The sequence below is a fragment of the Esox lucius genome, chromosome 15 (assembly GCF_011004845.1).
Source record: "Esox lucius isolate fEsoLuc1 chromosome 15, fEsoLuc1.pri, whole genome shotgun sequence".
In the NCBI taxonomy this organism is placed as follows: domain Eukaryota; kingdom Metazoa; phylum Chordata; class Actinopteri; order Esociformes; family Esocidae; genus Esox; species Esox lucius.
The window spans coordinates 3,108,032-3,127,141 of record NC_047583.1 but is presented as its reverse complement, the minus strand read 5'-3'; the positions used below and the strand labels follow the sequence as shown (position 1 = coordinate 3,127,141).

Here is a 19,110-nt window from a genome sequence, read left to right as displayed (position 1 = left end):
ACATGACGGCTAAAACTGGGAATTGTATGGAGCTGGCGCACAAGCCGGTCTACTTTTACAGCCCATGAGCGTTTAGATGACCTCACAAAACAGGTCATCTAAACGCTAAAATCAGGCGAAAATTATCAGTGGTGGTTGAACAGTTCGAGAGACGGTACGGGGAAGGAGTGGGCATGGTGGATGGAGACAAAACTAGTTATTGGTGCGGGGGGGGGGGGGGGGGGGGGGGGGTCGGATAGGTGTGTGTGTCGTGTTGGTTAGTATTATGTACTTAAACATTCAATCAACCGTCATAAAAGAAAATGGAAGCACACGTCCCGACTAGTGTTTACAGTCAATCAAGGGGAATACACATGGTTTCTTGCTGAGTATACCACATTTATTACTTCGAACTGATTAATAGAAAGAGTGGGGGCAAGGCCACTCGCGTCGACACCGTCTTTAAGAAAACGGTGGTAGTAGTAGTAGTAGTAGGAGAAAACAAAAATGGCGGGAGGAAAGCAGCCAATGGCAACATTAATAAACCCGTTCCAAGAAAGACGTTAAGTATACGTTCCGAAGACGGCAAACAGGGGCCCGTTTTGTACAGATGTACACCAAAATTATACAATGACCAAGGTTAAACGTAACAATTAGTTCCGCTTTCGGCTCTCACCACACACGCACGCAGACACACACTCGCTGCCCAACAGAAGAAATAAACACAAGGTCATCTCGAACATTCGGTTGAGTTCTCTTTTTATAACAGAAGATGGAAGCATAGGAGACACACTTCTTGGAAAGGGAGCGATGACTGTAGCCACGACGATGAATATCCACTGAGGAGACCCTCTCTGCGCCCTGATTGGATGATTTATTCTCCCACAGAAGGGGGGGGGGGGGTTTAACAAAGAAAAGAGACAAGCGGCCCATGCCTTGACTTCCGGGCACCAATAGTAGCCAACACTAAAAATTTCCACTAGCATTTTGCGTGACAAGAATTACAGACTTGCTCTCAGACTGTAAAAACATGACTGTTTGAAAAAAGAAAGCATTTGACAAAAAAAAAAAAAAAGAAAATACGTAGTGGAATGGGGGCGGGCAAAAAACAGATTCACCTAAGGATGCTATGCATTTAAGTTGTAGTCCTATGAATAATTGTTTCTTTTTCTTTTACTACAAGTTCGAAGTAAGTCTTTTAAAGTCAAAAGAAATCAAGAAAGTCTTCATTTAGTTTTTTTTTTTGTCCTTGGTTAATTTCCCACCCCCATTTAGAATTTCTTCAAAGATCTGAATGTGATGGGGGTGGAAGGGAAAAGGGCAGGGGGGCATTGTAGTCTCTTGCCCAAAGCAGTGACTGTTACTTGACCCGTCCTTGGCGCTCCTGCGGGAGGTAAAAAAAAATTATTAAGAAAAGTTGTTTAGGAATTCACATGAAAACACATTTCATAGATTTTTTGAGTCATGCCCAGTGGACACATCAACACTCTGCTGCCTATGGCTGTTTATTCTCTACGTTGGATCTCTTTTCTCCACGTCTGCGGTCACTAATGGTGCAACAAGCCAAGGATATTTCCCTGCCGACCCGTCCAAAAACTCCCATTGAGAGGTATGCCTCGGCAGATAGAGATGAATAATTTAAACTAAATTACATTATCAAAAAATAAAATTACAAATATAAAATGCTAGATTGTCAACTAAAACTGTCCGTTTATAGGTTATAAATTAAAATGTTTTACCCATCGATGCTCTGACATGATTCACAGCACACTGGCAAAATCTGTAAATACACACCTCAATCAGGCTATTTCGGTGCAGGCTTCTTCACCCGTTCCAACTTTAAATTTAGGAACACCTTTTACCCAGCAAACTAACTTGCACCAAAAAAATAAATATCTATAATACTCTTAGTATTGTGAAGTGATAAATATCCTCTTAAAAAATACCATAAACAGCAGCACCATTGCTGCAACCAAAATCTGCCATCAAATTTTTATTTTAAATCAGAAATCTACAATATAGATTTTAGCCCTATCTTTGATAGGATGCATGTGCCATTTGTTTTTCCTCCCCTACTCATTTTGTGATGGATCATTCTAGATTGTGGCCTTATTGCAATGACAGCAAGTGCAAATTACACTGCTCAAGAAAGTAAGGGAACACTTAAATCACACATCAGGGCTTGATGAATGAAATATATTTAACATCAAAATCTTTACTGTACATTGTGTAATTAGTTGAGAACAAAATTACGTAACAACGGTCAATGAAAACCAAAAATCAACCGATTGAGGGCTGGATTCAAATTCACACTGAAAATCAAAGTAAACGGTTGAAATCACAGGTTGTACAAACAACTCAATGTGACTCAGTAGTGTGTACGGCCCCCATGTGCCTGTTTGCACTCCCGACAATGTCTGGGTTATGCTCCTGATGAGCCTGCGGATGGTGTCCTGGGGGATCTCCTCCCAGACCTGGATCAGGGCATCAGGGAGCTCCTGGACAGTCTAAGGCGCTGTTTGGCGGTGTCGGACACACCGATACATAACGTCCCAGAGGTTCTCAACTGGATTCAGGTCTGGGGAACATGAGGTCCAGTAAATACCATCAATGAATTTGTCATCCAGGAACTGCATACAAACTCTGGGCACATGAAGCCAGGCATTGTCCTGCACCAGGAGGAACCCAGGGCCCACTGCACCAGCATAAGATCTGACGATGGGTCTGACAATTTCATCCCAGCACGTAACAGCAGTCAGGGTACCATTGGCTAGCACGTGGACCCTCCAAGGATATGCCTCCCCAGACCATCACTGACCCACCGCCAAACCGGTCATGCTGGATGATGTTGCAGGCAGCATAAAGTTCACCACGGCGTCACGTCTGTCACATGTGCTCAGTGTGAACCTGCTCTCATCTGTGAAGAGAACGGGGCTCCAATGGCAGACCTGCCAATTCTAGTGTTCTCTGGCGAACGCCAATTCGAGCTGCACAGTGCTGTGAGCACCAGGTCCCACTAGAGGATGTCGGGCCCTCATTCCACCCTCATGGTGTTTGTTTCTGACAGTTTGGTCAGAAACATTTACACCAGTAGCCTGCTGGAGGTCATTTGGTAGGGCTCTGGTAGTGCTCCTCCTGATCCTCCTCACACAAAGCAGATACCAGTCTTGCTGCTGGGTTGATGCCCTTCTAAGGCCCTGTCCAGCTCTCCTTGTGTAAAGGCCTGTCTCCTGGCATCTCCTCCATGCTCTTGAGAAAGGACTGGGGGACACAACAAACCTTCTTGCGACGGCATGTATGGATGTGCCATCCTGGAGGAGCTGGACTACCTGTGCAACCTGAATGGGCTGCAGGTACCACCTCATGCTACCAGTAGTGACAAAGGACACCAGCAAAATTCAAAACTTGAGAAGAATCAGTCAGGAAGGAAAAAAAGAGAGCAGTTGTCTGTGTCCACCACCTGCAAAACCATTCCCTTTTTGGGGGTTGTCTTGCTGTTGCCTCTCCATTGCACCTGTTGTCACTTTAATTTGCACCAAAACCGGTCACATTGATTCACAATCGCTTATGGTTCCTAACTGGACAGATTGATATTTCTGCAGTTTGACTTGGTGTTATACTGTGATGATTACATGCTCCCTACATAGTTTTTGAAGAGCGTAGTTGAAGGAAACACTGCCAAGAGAGAGTAATGTTCTGGTAGTACTCACTTAATTTCTGAACAGTAGAAAGCCTAAAAATATCTAAATTTCAATCAACTGGAAGAAAGATCTCTAGCCTAACTGAAACATGTCCTTTGAATCTGTAAGACAGGCGTTTTAGACACTAGACTCGAATTTAAAGCTTTTGCAAGGGTTACCCACTAGCACATGTTGTGAAAATACTAACAAAGCCAAAGTTGAGTAATATATGGTAGGGGACTTTCTACAGAGTTAACATTGTGTTCCCAAACACCAGAAACCCATGTAAAATCAACTGCATATTCTAGAATGCAGCAAAGGTTCTGGGCTATGTATGAAGGGAAAGACCGCCCATCTACAGAGCACACTTAACAGAGCGTAGATGCATACTAAGATCAAGCTATAAAAAGAGAAGAAAGAATGGGGTCTGGCTAGGTCGTGTTACCTGAAGTCTGTAATGACTCCTGCTCGGGTTCGGATTACTTGGGTACGGCTCACTGCCTTGCACCTCCACCTGGTGACACAAAACAGCAGGCTTTAGTTTGGAAGAACCATGAAAGATGTAAAACGTTTAATCCTTGGGACTCGCGCGCCATCACATTTTCTTTAAAATGTTGCTACTGTGACCACAAAGTGGATACAGAGGAATCAGTAATTAAACATTAGTGGCCGGAACATTAGTACTCGGTTTAACTGGTAAATCTAATGGCAGAAATCACAGGTAATGATTCTCAGTATGTCCACTTTTTGTCTCGAATGGACCCACCTCTCACCGCTACATTGGCTTTGATGCAGGCGGACAAACTCCGCCACTCCCAAATTCTCTTGACCACATAACAGATCTTTTCACCAAATATACTTTTCAGAGCGGATGTCATTGGTCAAGACCAATTACAAAAATAAACAAAATAGGGCTCCTGGCATAAATGCTTTTAATTCAGCAATAAAACAGCACCTTTAGGTAACCTTTGACAGCCTGGAAATATGGATTCTTGAATATATTTCTGTGCTAACATTTGTTGGTCAACATCTTCCAGGAAATACCCAATATGCAGTATCCTTGTAGTAGTAAATATTGCAGACAATTTTTCACAGAAAGCTTTAGTCATGCAATGTGAGGTCAGTGATAAGAGAGAAAAATAAAAGCTTCAACACTCCTACTTGAAAATTCTCATCAGATACTGCTTAGGAAGCATCGTTTAAGAAATCACATCTGTGACACACTTGCACGAACAGACCTGAATTTAATTTAAAGCAGCACTGCCCAATATACCAGTGAACTGTGGACCTACAGTGAAGATACTTTAGTCAAACAATCTGTATTAGGATATTCTCAATTAAAGCTAGACACAAAACTAGCGAACTGGCTCCTTAAAAATCATACCTGGACCTAGAAACAAAGTCCACCTAATGTTTTTCATTATGAAATCTTTTTTTAATTGTTTTTATGTCCCTCTATTAGGGGACTAATCCAGACCTTCAACACCAGGTGGGTGCAATTCATTACCATGTAGAACAAAAGCAAAAAAAAAACAGGTCTAGTTGGAGATCCCGGTTTTCTTGTCAGCCCACATGGGCAACTTCTGCTAAATGCATCCTTGCAATGACATTTTTTAAACATGTTGTGTTGAACTTTAAACAATTATCATTAGCAAGTATTTATTTCCTGAAAACACAAAAAGATCAACACGCGTCAAGGGCAGTACAGACCAATATGAACATGCATTCTACCAGAGACTCTGAAGTCTTTGTAAAAGGAGGGTGTTGTTGTGGACAACAAGGTGCCAAGACTAAGCATTATAAATATTTCAGTGAGTCAGAAAAGACCCACAAAAATCAATTTGGCGGTCACAAGGTACTGTTGGTCTTGTATCTTGTTTACCTGGTTCTCACAAAAACCACTTCCCTTGCATATGAATACGGCTGCATGCAGTTGTGGCCTATGGGAACTAGGGCATTTATTTAAGACAATACAAAAATAATGATCAAATAACCAGTGAGTGCATCATTTTCAACTGTAAATTCAAATTCTTACAACTAAAAATAATACATTTCCACAGAGACAAAAACGGAAATGTGACATTGCGCGGATTAGATACTGAAGGGGAAATACATACATCTCATGTGGTCACCACTGATCAACAACAGTAAAGTCAGCATTTGCAATTGACAAGATTTGCAAGACCCATGCGCAACATCACAGCCGGCATTGATGCTAACAACCCCCCAAAAAATAAAAAATAAAATAGAAGATGACTGCACTTGTCTCTGGCATACCTCCGTTCTACACAGGAATGGCACATCGTAAGAAGAACTTACATTGTAAGAGGAGCATACATAGTGACTGATTATCAACATTTTGATTGTGTGCTTTGCACGCGTCTCCTCCCCCCCCCCCCCCCACCCCACCCCCCCCCAGGTTATACCCAAACACACAACCCAAGGTGAAGGCCTATTCATGTTCCCAGGCGGGCGGAGAGGCCGTTACCTTTTTCACACACTCCTCCTCCTCCTGCCGCTTCTCGTAGTGGGAGAAGTCGTCAAAGATGGAGGTGGTGTGCTTGTAACCGGCGATGATCTTCAGCACCTGCCGTGCCTTGTCCAGGGGCACCTCCTGCGTGTCCCGGGAGTTGGTTACCGGCTTGTTCTCGTTGTTCTCCAGGCGGATATGGCGAAGCTGGCTGTTGGGAACGTCCTTGACGAAGATCCAGCGGACGTCGAAGCGCCCCTTCCACTTGTCCTGCGACCACACGCCGGCGCACGTGTTGTAGTCCACGGGCGAGCGCATCTCCGCCACGCCACAGAAGTGGCCGCTGCCGTTGACGCTGAAGAGCAGGTAGAGGGGCCCCTTGGCCCCCAGCGAGCGGTAAGCGGCGTCCAGGCGCTTGTTGCCGTGCTCCGTGCTGCACCAGATGTTGTATTTGATGGAGCGGTGGATGTCATCCTCCGAGTAGCTCTTGATGATGAACACGCGGCCCTGCTTGGGGTTCCAGTCAAAGTCCTTGGGGTTGTAGTTGTTGACGAGGCGCAGCTTCTCCAGCACGGGGTGGGGGTCCGAGGGCACCGGCACCCCTCCCACACCAGAGTTCGGGGGCGACTGCCCGGGCCCCCCGCCTGCGTCCCCGAAGCCGTTGGTTCGGTTCCGCGGGGGGACCCAGCGGGTGGGCTGAGAGGGTTGGGAGGCCAGCGGCGGGCCCTGGGAGAACTGCAGCTGCCCGTTGGGGGGGGTCTGATGCTGCCCCATTTGGGCCGATGGCGCCACCAACTGTCCGTTGCTAAGGGGCAGGTGCGGGGTCCCTCCGGCCGTGGCGCCCGGATGAGGAGATGCCTGATTGGTCGGCTGCCCGTTGCTGGGAAGAGGTGCTTGCTGGGGGGTGGACGCTTTGGGCATGGTCCCCTTGTTGTCCCAAGTGCCAATGTCCATGTTGTGTTTGATGGGCGGCGGTGGCAGGTTGGTCCCTGCCACACCCCCCTTGGTTTTCAGCTTGGGCTGCGGCTTGGCCGGCTTGCTGGCAATGTCCGCCCAGGAGGCTGGCTTAGCGGGAGCCATGGAAACAGGAGCCAGTGGCATGCTGGGAGCTCCCCCAGACACCTGGCTGTGGGCATGATTCAGGGTCCCCCCCGGGAGGCCGGAGCCCACCACCTTTGGGGCACCCATGTCCCCAGCTCCAATCTTAAGACCCGACATACCCTGGTCCAGGCTGTTCATGCCAGGGGCCTTGTTGAGCGGCTCATTCTGGGCAAAGGGTGACTGTCCATCGATCATGGCGCCCCCAAGGGAGCTGGGCGCGTAAGCGTAGCTGCTGCTGTAGCCGGAGCTCTGCGTGGACTGTCCCTGTGAGCTGCTGTTGCTCCAGGCGGAGAAGTCAATGCCGCTGGGGAAGAAGTTGAAACCGTGCTGCCCCAGGAAAGGGTTGCTGCCCAACGGGCCAGGCTGGCCGAACATGGCGTCGGGCAGGAAGTGGTGCTCCCCGTTGCTCAGCTGTCCGTACGAGGCCAGGTAAGGCATGGGCGGGTCACCACCTGTGGACCAGGCCGCCTCGTTCAGGGAGTAGGAGAATCCTATGGAAGGGCTGTAGTAACTGGGCATGTATGAGTCTGACATGGCCGTGTAGGCATTGCTCTGCGGAGAGATGGGGGAAAAGAACAACACACCAGTTAGCCTGCTGTTTCCATAATCACAAAAGGCTTCAATCCGAAGGCCGTCACGCCCCCCCGGGACCTACGTCGATGTCACGGCCGCATCCAATTTCATGCCGGGAAAAAAACTGCTTTGACGGGGAGAAATGGTAGCGTCACTTGTCAACAAAAGGACGCAGCATTCCTTTGACTAAAGGAATACAGGCTCCATTATATCCACTGTGTCCCACTTTTCTGCGGGGCTTCGACGAATCGCCCACTAAAGCCACCACAACAAGGCCAAGACCAGTTTAATTACCAGTGAACTCTAGGAAAGAAATTAGGACTTTGTGGTCAACTAGGAGAGAAGACTGCACTAAACATTATTAGACAAATAAACTGAAGACTGTCCTGCAAATGAATCGCAAGCGTATCCGTGGAAGATAATATCCCAACTATGAGTCAGCTGGCATGCTGATCATTAGTTCTAGTGCTTTGGACAAATCCCAAATTTGTTCAACATTTTCTAAAAAAAAAAAATCCTGTGGGAGTGGACATGCTATCCATTTTCAAAGACAGAAGGGCACCAATCTACTCTTCACGCAAACTGAACAAGAACTTAAGAGTATCTGACCAATTAGACTTGAGTTCCGGGGCACCAAGAAAAACCCAGGGTGATTTACAGCCAGTGCATTCAGCCAGGTGAGACAAATCAGTCAGAGCAAGCTAACTGTCTGATGGAAGTTACAGCAAAGTCAGCGTTACTACAAAATGACATGGACAAGCCAATTAACACAGACTTAAGCAAACAAGTATGACAAGGCAGATGGAAGGAGTGTTCACAGGCAGCAAAAATTTGCCCTTCACATGATTTGCTCTCAACAGGTCTTCTCACAGCAGATCGTTTTCATATCAGAGTGGTAAAAAGATAAATGAGGATCTAAAAATCGGGTTGCCCATGTGAACACAGAACAAGAAAATGTTTAAACAGCGTACAGTAGGGACCTAGTCAAGCTTATTGAACTCACCTGTCTGGCCTGAGTGTTCAGGTAAGGCTCAAACTCATCATCATTCAAAGTATCCTTTTGGGTCACAGCTCCGTTTTGGACTGTAAAAGAGGAGTTGCAAAGGTCACAGGCTTGAATATCTGGGTTTTTAGCAGTTGGTCTCATAGAAGAGGTCTTGAATACAGTCATCTTTCTTGCTGGCCTGGTCTAGTGGCATATTGCAACCTAAAAACCAGTCGTTAGGAATAGGTCCACCCTTGTTTCAGTTGCCACAATGGGCTAATCCTTCATTTTACAAGATAAATAATCTCAATTATGTTTAACATAGCCCTAAACTTAACTGCACTGGTAACAGTTCTCCTAAGAGTAACTTTTACATTTTGCAATAGGCAACTTTATAGTAAGAGTTGTATTGGGTTCTGCGGTTAATAGTTACTAGCTTGATATTATCTGTCAACCCTAGCCTAACTGCAGCATAATCGCTAAATGCGGAAACGGTCAGTTTATCACAATGAATCGGTTCCATACATCTTGACAACCAAAGACAAACATGAAAGGCATAAAGTTACGAAGTGCTTGTAGGCAAAATATTAATATTCTGGATACAATCTTTGCAGGCGTAAACGTAATATATTAGTATTTAATCAGTGATTTGGGTCATGACATAACGTTAACATGTCAGGCGTTTGTCAGTTCGTCATGACATGAGCAGACTGGAAATTAATTGCCAAACTGGAAAACAGGCCGGCCTAGCAACAAAGTTGGCTCAAACATTGACAAAGAAAATGTGACTTCATATAAAACACTACTAAATGTTAGATTATCTTTCTTCTATGTATGGTGGGAAAAAGCATGCTGGAAGACGTGTCATTGGCAGGCAATTCATGCGTGTTCACGAGCGCGAAGAATCCTTTAAATCGCGAGGTTAGCCAGCCAACAAGCTAACAAGCTAGTTAGCTGGTTTACAATAAAAACAAGAAAAAAACTGATTATTCAGCGTAACATGGTGAACTTATCAATCCCAATTTGATATAAGAACATTAGTCGCAAAAGTACTAATTGGAAACTGTTCGCCAGCCAGTCGTTCAACCAACTGCCTGCTATGTTAACGTTAGCCAGATAATGCAGTTAGCTGAGGAAGCTCATGTTAAGCTAGCTAGTGCGAGCTAGTCAACAAGCCTGTCCGCTGAATAAAAAATAAAAAAATGATTCTAATAAATGACACCAACTGTAGAACAAATTTAAATAGAAGATCGAGTAAGTAGTCGAATTTAAAAGAAATGTGTTTATATATCCAATCAACTAGTTACAGAAGCAAAATGGGCGCTTTGGTAAAATTGGCCTGCTACCTGGCTAGCTATCATCACATCCGCGCACGCAGAGCAGGGTTTCCGAATCTACAATCCCACACGGAAAAGATCCGCATACAGAGCATGCAAACTACTCATGTTTTTACGATAACTTACCTTTGTTTCCTTGGCCTTTCGGTCTCTGGATTGGGTCCAAGTGATTCATGAAGGTTTGATTTATGAGAAAAGAGGAAGGGAAAATAAATGAAGAAATTTATATTCACCAGTCAGTCCTTTTGCAGGTGGCCAGGCCTACTGCACTAGCTAGCTATAGAGAGTCACTGTCTCTGGAACAAGCTATCTTGGCTAGCTACGTCTCAATGAAAATTTGGCCTCTTAAATATTCAGAAAGTGACTCTCTTTACCTGTTCAAGAAGGCTGCTGGCTGACATGTCTTTATCCCTGAAGCCTTTGTATTTAATTTATTTTTTTTTTATTAAGCGGCAGGGTGTTGTAAATGTATATTTGAGAGTTAGCCGTGTGCCCCTGTCTCTCTACAGAGCTTAGAATTTACACAATGGCGGGCTGCAGTTCCTTCGCTCTCAGCGCTGAGCGACTTCTCAACATGGCTGAGCGGCCGGGTTTGTCGATTGCATTTATTTATACGGAACATGCGCCCCTCAACGGTATGGAGGAACTATATGACGCAGATAGGCTTAATATGGCATATACGAGATATTTAATAATAATACAAGATTGATAAATCTTGATTAGGCCTACATACAAACAACAAATAGGCTTGCACAATAATGAATGTCGGCGTGAAGTTTGCCCATACATTTGTTTTTCCTTTAGATATTTTTCTTTATGTATAGACATTCATTCGTCTGTGTATAAATCTGTTCCAGTTCAAGAAACACTTTTTTCTTTTAAGGGCCTGTAGTCGTGGCTATAGATATTCCGACCATTTTGAGGAATATTGCATTTCTTTTCATTGTAGAGTAGGAGGTAGGTAAGAATGAATTAAGAATTCCAGTGTGTCCCTAGTCTTAATATCCATCAGGATTCCAGTTGAAATATCCTTTAGGGCCACAAGATGGCCTCGGTGTCTCAACGGACAGAACAAGACCAGCAGTGATTGCCTCTGTTGTGCCAGATCTTATGACAGACCCGTGGATGTTTTACCACACAGATTTATATGCACAAGCAAAGTAGCAGATATGCCTTATTAGTGACTCCGATTCAACAGTAATTGTGGTTTGTTTCATGTCAGCTTACAATTTTCATATCCAAGTACTTCATGTTAATGAGGACCTTGGTTCCTCAACTCTGCCCACCCTCAGCGCTCTCTTTCTTGCTACAACAATGTCACCTCTACACACCTGCCACTCAGTACAACACCTCTGTTTTCGGTGACAGACAATAGTGTCTGTCTTTCTCGTCTTCATGTTAGAATTTTGACCTTAAAGAATGTAAAAGGGGTCAGTATATCATTTTGGATACCAAGCCAATGCTTAGACATATTTACACAACAGATGGCATTATATAATATGTACATTTTTAGACAATGTTTGAAGTAAATATAGGTATTATTTTGTGAAGTAAATAAAGGTATTATTTTGTTAAGTAAATCAAGGTATTAAAAAGTAAATGGCTGCTGAAAAATGTTCAGATGTAGTACTTTCCATATCTGATATTAACACATTCCATGTCTACTGTATCTTTTCCTTGGCTTACCATCTTGCTGTAAGGTCAGTTTATCTTCGCCACATTAATTTCTCCTTATCACAATCGCTGCTTAGGGGGTGACATCATCGATTGTGTGTGGGGTGCCAAACCCCGGTTGATAATTTTTCAGGGGTTGGAGTCAGACGGCATGTGATTTGCACATAAGACGTCCAGGGCACGGGGCCAGGAATAACCCCAGCCTCACCTCCTCTGCTCCCAACCCCCACTCGAGTGAGGAGTGAGCTTTAGGTCATGAGGCCACTCCGACAGGTGGGCCTTATATTTAAAATGAACGTGCTCCTGTTCCAAAAAGTGTGTGTTTGTTTGTGCTCGTCTGTCGGTCCATCCCTTATGCATGGACGTGACTTTAGGATTATGTTACCTCTTCGTGGCTTGCTGCTGGAACAAAGAAGTGGAAGAACTCTTCATGTGTGAAAATAGCATGTGAACATTACAAGTACATGTACCATTTGAACAACATGTGTAAAAACGACATGCACCAGGAAGGAAAGTTTACGGGTCTCCAAACGTAGCTATTCTCGTTGAACCTTTCCCAAACAGTAGCGCATACATGCAAAGTATCACATTGTCTCTTTCAACTCCCAATTATGTTCTGTGTTTGACTTTTTCCCCCGGGGTATTAATGACCCGAGCGGATTGGACAGGTGGCGTGGCGTGTAGCTGATCTGGCACTTTTACCGGCCAATAAAAATAGCTGCGTTCTCCATGATGTCACTGTGAAGTAAATCACTTTCTGATCTCTCGGTGCTGGCTGTAGCCACTCTGGGTCTGTGCTACCCACCAGATTCTCCACTGTTACTGTCTCTTACATTTCACTCCTTTTGTCTTTCCCTAAATATTTACTGTAAGCGCCAACCCTTACCCAGCCTCAACCTCATTTTGCGGCTTTTCGACCTCAGTTGAAGTATTTGTCTCTGCTTTCCTGGTCCCTGATCACTCCTATCTAGTCGCGTCCTGTACTCCCTTTCAGTGTCTCTCAATGACTAATTTGCTCTCCCTTCACCTCTCAGCTTGCATGCCATCGTTCTGCCAGCCTTGCTTCCATACTAGCGGTTGGTACTGCACATTATGCCATAGGTCTCGCTAGAAAACCCCGGGGCAACTTGGAGAACCAGGACGATTTGTGAAAGGACGCAGAGGCAGGGAAGGAGAGACCTTGGTGGCCATCGCCGACCACTTGAACCCTGCGTGGTTCGAGAGGCACCGTCCAAAAGCAGCCGCTGATCTCACCCCCATACCTGTCATTCTGAGGCGCCAACACCATGCGGCTGATGTGGAACCTGATCGCCTGTAAATCAGCCACTCTTTGACCATGTGACATGCCACATTTGTGATACCCCACACCCCTAACCCAACATCCCCCATCAATCCGTCCCCCCCACGTACCCCCAGCTCATTCCCCCGTGTCTGTGTCTCCTCCGCCGGGAGCTGACCGCCACCCGCACAGCCCCCCCTCCTGGTCCTCGATCTTCCCCCTCTGGAAACATTTCTGCTGGGAAGGTGACAATCCCCTGTCCCCCCGGCAGTGTATGTGACATCAGCGACCTGGCGGCAAGCGGGGGGACGAGGACGCACAACCGTACGGCCGGGAGGAATGTGGCACCCGTCAGCTACTCGGGTCACGCCGTTAATTCACATTATGTCTGTTTGAGAGGGCTATCCTTTAATAAACGGTGGGTGCAGAGGGGAAAGGGCCTGTATTTCCAGACTGGATGGGTTGATATTGGAAATGGACCGGTTGGGATCTCAATCAACCCTGCAGTCCTTGTCTGTTAGTGTTGCTTCTAAGTGTTAACATGATATGCAAATACATTTTTCACACTAGCGACAGGAAACTCTTGCTACGCGATGAAGCACAACCTATCCGCATGCAACCACTCTGGCCACTCCCCTGACCTTCCCAATGACAAAACCTTTGCTTTATGATTCGGTTCACGGAGCTGGAAGGACTTTCAGAACCAGACCACCTACGTCACCACTCATTCCACACCAACACACCTTGAGCAGGACGTCGTCTTTGGACCTCAGTAGCCTCGGGGAGTGCCTTTCGGAAAAGAGTCCCACCTTACACTGGAATGACGACTTACATTTTCACCCATTTGCACAGCATAAAAATGTATCTTCAGCACAAACCTGGCAACACGTCTTGTTCATCTAACAAAAATTGTAGTGGTGTAAAAACACTCTCAATGTTGGTAGGGCTCTCTACCTGTGAGATCAACCCCATTCAACTCATCCAGCATGCAGCAGACTTTCCTGTGTTTGACCTTCCAAAGTTATCCCGCTCTTCCTCTAACTGTGCTGGCATTCAGCTGAAACTGCTGTAAGACAATGGTACTTGCCAATGGAGAAGCAAAGGGAACTACCCTGAAACCTCAAAGTCCACAGCTGTGCTCTTCGTTAATTCTACCAGCCGTCGAACATCAACAGAAGGACAGCGCCGGCTCAGTCCAGCCGTTCCTCTATGGAACCAGCTTCCCCTTGAATTTAGAAAACCACAGTCACTGCCCAATTTCCTGAATAAATCCTCTGAAACTCACGACTGTAAGTTGCTCTGGATAATGTGTTTTCCCTGGATAGTGTCCATCATTTAGACTTTTGCTGATAGCCACTTCACCGAGTGAAATGTATTCACAATTACTGGGTTATAAGGTTTTCACATCTAGCTGTCTTAAGATGAATGCAATTACCAGAAGGCTGCTAAATGGCTGAAATTCTAAACAAAAATGTAAAAGTTAATAGCATGTTACTGTATAGAATGTTACCTGCGTTCAAATTTGTACAATCATGTTGTATCCTTTTACAGGTATGAAAGCAAGGGGCTCCTGTTGTCCTACAGTGTGTGTATATATATATATCTATCTACACTCACCTAAAGGATTATTAGAAACACCTGTTCAATTTCTCATTAATGCAATTACCTAATCAACCAATCACATGGCAGTTGCTTCAATGCATTTAGGGGTGTGGTCCTGGTCAAGACAATCTCCTGAACTCCAAACTGAATGTCAGAATGGGAAAGAAAGGTGATTTAAGCAATTTTGAGCGTGGCATGGTTGTTGGTGCCAGACGGGCCGGTCTGAGTATTTCACAATCTGCTCAGTTACTGGGATTTTCACACACAACCATTTCTAGGGTTTACAAAGAATGGTGTGAAAAGGGAAAAACATCCAGTGTGCGGCAGTCCTGTGGGCGAAAATGCCTTGTTGATGCCAGAGGTCAGAGGAGAATGGGCCAACTGATTCAAGCTGATAGCAACTTTGACTGAAATAACCACTCGTTACAACCGAGGTATGCAGCAAAGCATTTGTGAAGCCACAACACGCACAACCTTGAGGCGGATGGGCTACAACAGCAGAAGACCCCACCGGGTACCACTCATCTCCACTACAAATAGGAAAAGAGGCTACAATTTGCACGAGCTCACCAAAATTGGACAGTTGAAGACTAGAAGAATGTTGCCTGGTCTGATGAGTCTCGATTTCTGTTGAGACATTCAGATGGTAGAGTCAGGATTTGGCGTAAACAGAATGAGAACATAGATCCATCATGCCTTGTTACCAATGTGCAGGCTGGTGGTGGTGGTGTAATGGTGTGGGGGATGTTTTCTTGGCACACTTTAGGCCCCTTAGTGACAATTGGGCACCGTTTAAATGCCACAGCCTACCTGAGCATTGTTTCTGACCATGTCCATCCCTTTATGACCACCATGTACCCATCCTCTGATTCCTACTTCCAGCAGGATAATGCACCATGTAACAAAGCTCGAATCATTTCAAATTGGTTTCTTGAACATGATAATGAGTTCACTGTACTGAAATGGCCCCCACAGTCACCAGATCTCAACCCAATAGAGCATCTTTGGGATGTGGTGGAACGGGAGCTTCGTGCCCTTGATGTGCATCCCACAAATCTCCATCAACTGCAAGATGCTATCCTATCAATATGGGCCAACATTTCTAAAGAATGCTTTCAGCACCTTGTTGAATCAATGCCACGTAGAATGAAGGCAGTTCTGAAGGCGAAAGGGGGTCAAACACAGTATTATTATGGTGTTCCTAATAATCCTTTAGGTGAGTGTGTGTATATATATATATATATATATATATATATATATATATGTGTATATGTGTATGTATGTGTGTGTGTGTGTGTATGTGATGGACAAGACCTTTGATTTACGGATCACAATAACTCCAGCACTCCATCATCCCTGATCCAGGTGCTGCATTACCATGCCTTGATAAGGGGACAGGTGCTGACAATTTATTGATCCGTCAAACTGTCAGCGTGGAGAGCTGTCGAGCTACTGGTTTGTTTGGAGGCCTGGAGGCCTTTCATTTGGTTTTTAATATTTAGTTTGGGCATGTCTATCTCGTGGGCATAGAGTAGCTCGCAACCTTGTTTTGAGTTTTATGTGCACAGAAAACAAACGCAGACTTCCGTGTGAACAGGGTTACATGGTTTCCCCCGTTAGGGCTTGGTTCAAACAAAACATCGCTGAGTGCAGTGCTTCCTGATTGTGGACCAGACAGATGTTTTGTCATGGGGGTCACGGTCAGGTCAATATGTTTGGCTCAGGGACACTGGCCTAACTCAGTGTCCCTAGGAGGGTAAGAGAGCAGCTGTGTTGAACACGGAGGGGCATCTGGGTGTTGTGTCTGTGGCCAAAGCAGAAGGACAGGAGAGTATAATCAAGTGAGGAATTCTGGGAGAAGCACCCCTTTGGGTTCGAGCCAGACGGATGCTTTATTAAGTTAGGGTTTGGAACGAGAAATACATTAAAATTTGATAGTCTAAGTTGAACTCCTAGCAAATATTTTTGCATTACATGTGTCATTAAAAGGGATCTGTACAGTCGTTGTCCCATACACGTATATTGAGACTGCCCTGGGCAATTCCTTATGCAAAGAAATATTTTACTTCATCGATCTCAGCATGTTTCTAGAACACATTATAATTTTTGTATTCAAAATCTCTTCAGAGGAGCCCATTTCCCATGGACATGCTATGCATAATGTGGCCCTTTACGAAACAACTGATTAAGCCAAATAATAGCGTGTCTGATTGACAAGTCTGAATCCAGAAAACCAATATAGCCTACAAAATAGACGATCCAACTTTTGCAGAAAATTGCCAAAAAAAAATGTCTTTGTAATAATAAGAATAATTCAGTAAGTCAGCGGAGCCAGCCCTTGACCACACAATGCCAGCAGTTGAGAACAGCAGGCAGGAAAAGCAGAACCTGCTAGCTTCAGCGCAACCACACAGCGACTCTGTCCTTAAATACTATTCATTTTGCAAACCTCTGGTAAATCCTCTGCCCCTTATGCTGTTGTAAATCCGTAAGTTCAGGTTTTGGTCTACCACTTGGCAGAATTAGTTTTTTTTCTTCAAAAGTGGAGAATAGTTTTACATGCGACAATTAACTTGGCACTCCCATAGCTAGCTAGGGCAGTTAGCTTTGCTCGACGTTCTAAGAATTTGTGAACGTAGTGCACATGCGCCAACCGTCAAAATGCTTTTAATTCACTTGAACTAGAGAGAAGAGCAGTCCTTCTGCCCCCAGCCTTTTCGAGTTGCAGTGCCTACAAACGTTAGAGGGAGTGGGGTAGAGTAGTTTAGCCTATACACTACATCCGCACATAATTCCTGCAATTAAAGCCACAAAATCGAAAGGTAATTTCTGTTGACAAATTAGTAATGACTGCAGAACAAATTATTTATTTGGAACACAATATCATTAATTTATATTTCCACCCAAAACCCGGTCTGGGTTTTAGGAGACTTAACCCCAGTCACTGGGGTTAAGTCTTTAATAGCCTGGTTACCAGGATGAACACTGCGCTCATCACAGAAATTAAGTTGAAGATTTTCCGTCAGGCTGTCTATGTTATGTCCAGACACGGAGTACACAACGTCCGAGTTACTCCAGTTTACTGGTGCATGTTCGCACAGTTGATTTGCCTTTAGCTTGGATAAGTGCTTCACCTGGTACAAATTTGGAGAGCTTTTTTTTTTTTCACCAACGCGGCCGATAGTACAAAGGATTAATTTCTCATATTGTCAAAATAATTCACCTTTGATGTGGTGTTTATTTTCTACTTCAAACTGAGCACACGCAGGAAATAATTATATTTAAAATAAATTCCCAAATCCCCAACCTGGATTGACACATGTAAACTTTTAATTGTTTTCCTTTGGGTGAAAACGGCATCTAATGTTGCACCAGGTGTGACTGATTGCTTTTTACTGGAGCCTTATGTCAGGTAGGGGGAGCAACCTGAGTGCTGCACTTTGTGTGACCATCTCTCCATGAACCTCAAACTGACTCCTCTCAAATTTGCACTTGCTGGGAGCGCCCTCCATTGTCACATTTTGCTCACGGATCCCTAATTAACCCTTTGAGGTTAAATAAACGACCAGTGACGTGGAGTTCCACCCAGTCTCTGCATGTTACGAGCTGAATGTTCCCTCTGAAACACCAACGGAATTACTTTTAATCCTAAACGCATCCCATTTAATCCTGACGTTAACACACAGAATCTCTCCACAAGAGATCTGTTTCAAAACCGTGGTCATCGTGGGTAAATGTATGTACCGCACTGATTGATGATTTATAATTAAAGTTGATTTAGTCGGCTGCATTGTCTGACATGTTTTTGTCTCTGCAAGTCGTTGTGCTACAGTAACACGACAGCATACTCTTGGATGTTACTTTATTTTTTCAGCTGGTATTCATAGCGTGGGCCATAGAGTATTCCCGGTGTTATGCTCTTGAATGATGGTATAATTAGTGGCGACGTTGCCCCTTTCAACAGCTCAGCCAATCAGAAGCCTCGCAGCAGGTCTCATTTAGCCTGTTCACAAAGCATTTAGATGGGGTTTGGTTGGGCTCAGTGATGTAACTTTTATTTATTTTTAGCAAGCACACACAGAGGGGTGTGCACTACCACACACACACACACACATTTGTTTTCATATCCCTCTGGGGACTGAAAAAAAGTAATTCCCCAATTTCTTGTTAGTATTAACTATAATCCAAATCCTGAACCTAACCCTAACCATAAGCCAAAATGCCTCAAAATAAAAGTAACTTAAATTCCAACACTGACCCCAGCCATAGGTTTTCACCTAAACCTAGTCCCTAAGTTAGAAATAGCCTTTTCCTAATGGGGACAAGATATAAACATTGTTGGGGCAGAATTGTCAGGTCACCATCTTTGTAGGGACTTTTGGGCCAGACATATTTCGTTAGACCATGCTCACACATGGTCAGGGACAGTA

At 44.8% G+C, this 19,110-nt stretch overlaps 1 protein-coding gene across 1 annotated transcript; it reads right to left on the bottom strand.

Annotated features, from left to right (window-relative positions):
- Positions 1-357: 357 nt before the first annotated feature.
- ythdf2 (YTH N(6)-methyladenosine RNA binding protein 2) lies at positions 358-10,720 on the bottom strand. Its single transcript, XM_010879570.5, has 6 exons — positions 10,500-10,720; positions 10,252-10,276; positions 8,807-8,886; positions 6,148-7,782; positions 4,105-4,173; positions 358-1,363 (listed from the first exon to the last, which is right to left on the bottom strand). Exons 1-6 carry the CDS (start codon positions 10,524-10,526, stop codon positions 1,340-1,342), a joined length of 1,860 nt encoding a protein of 619 aa, XP_010877872.1. The 5' UTR covers positions 10,527-10,720; the 3' UTR covers positions 358-1,339.
- Between the last annotated feature and the right edge of the window lie 8,390 nt (positions 10,721-19,110).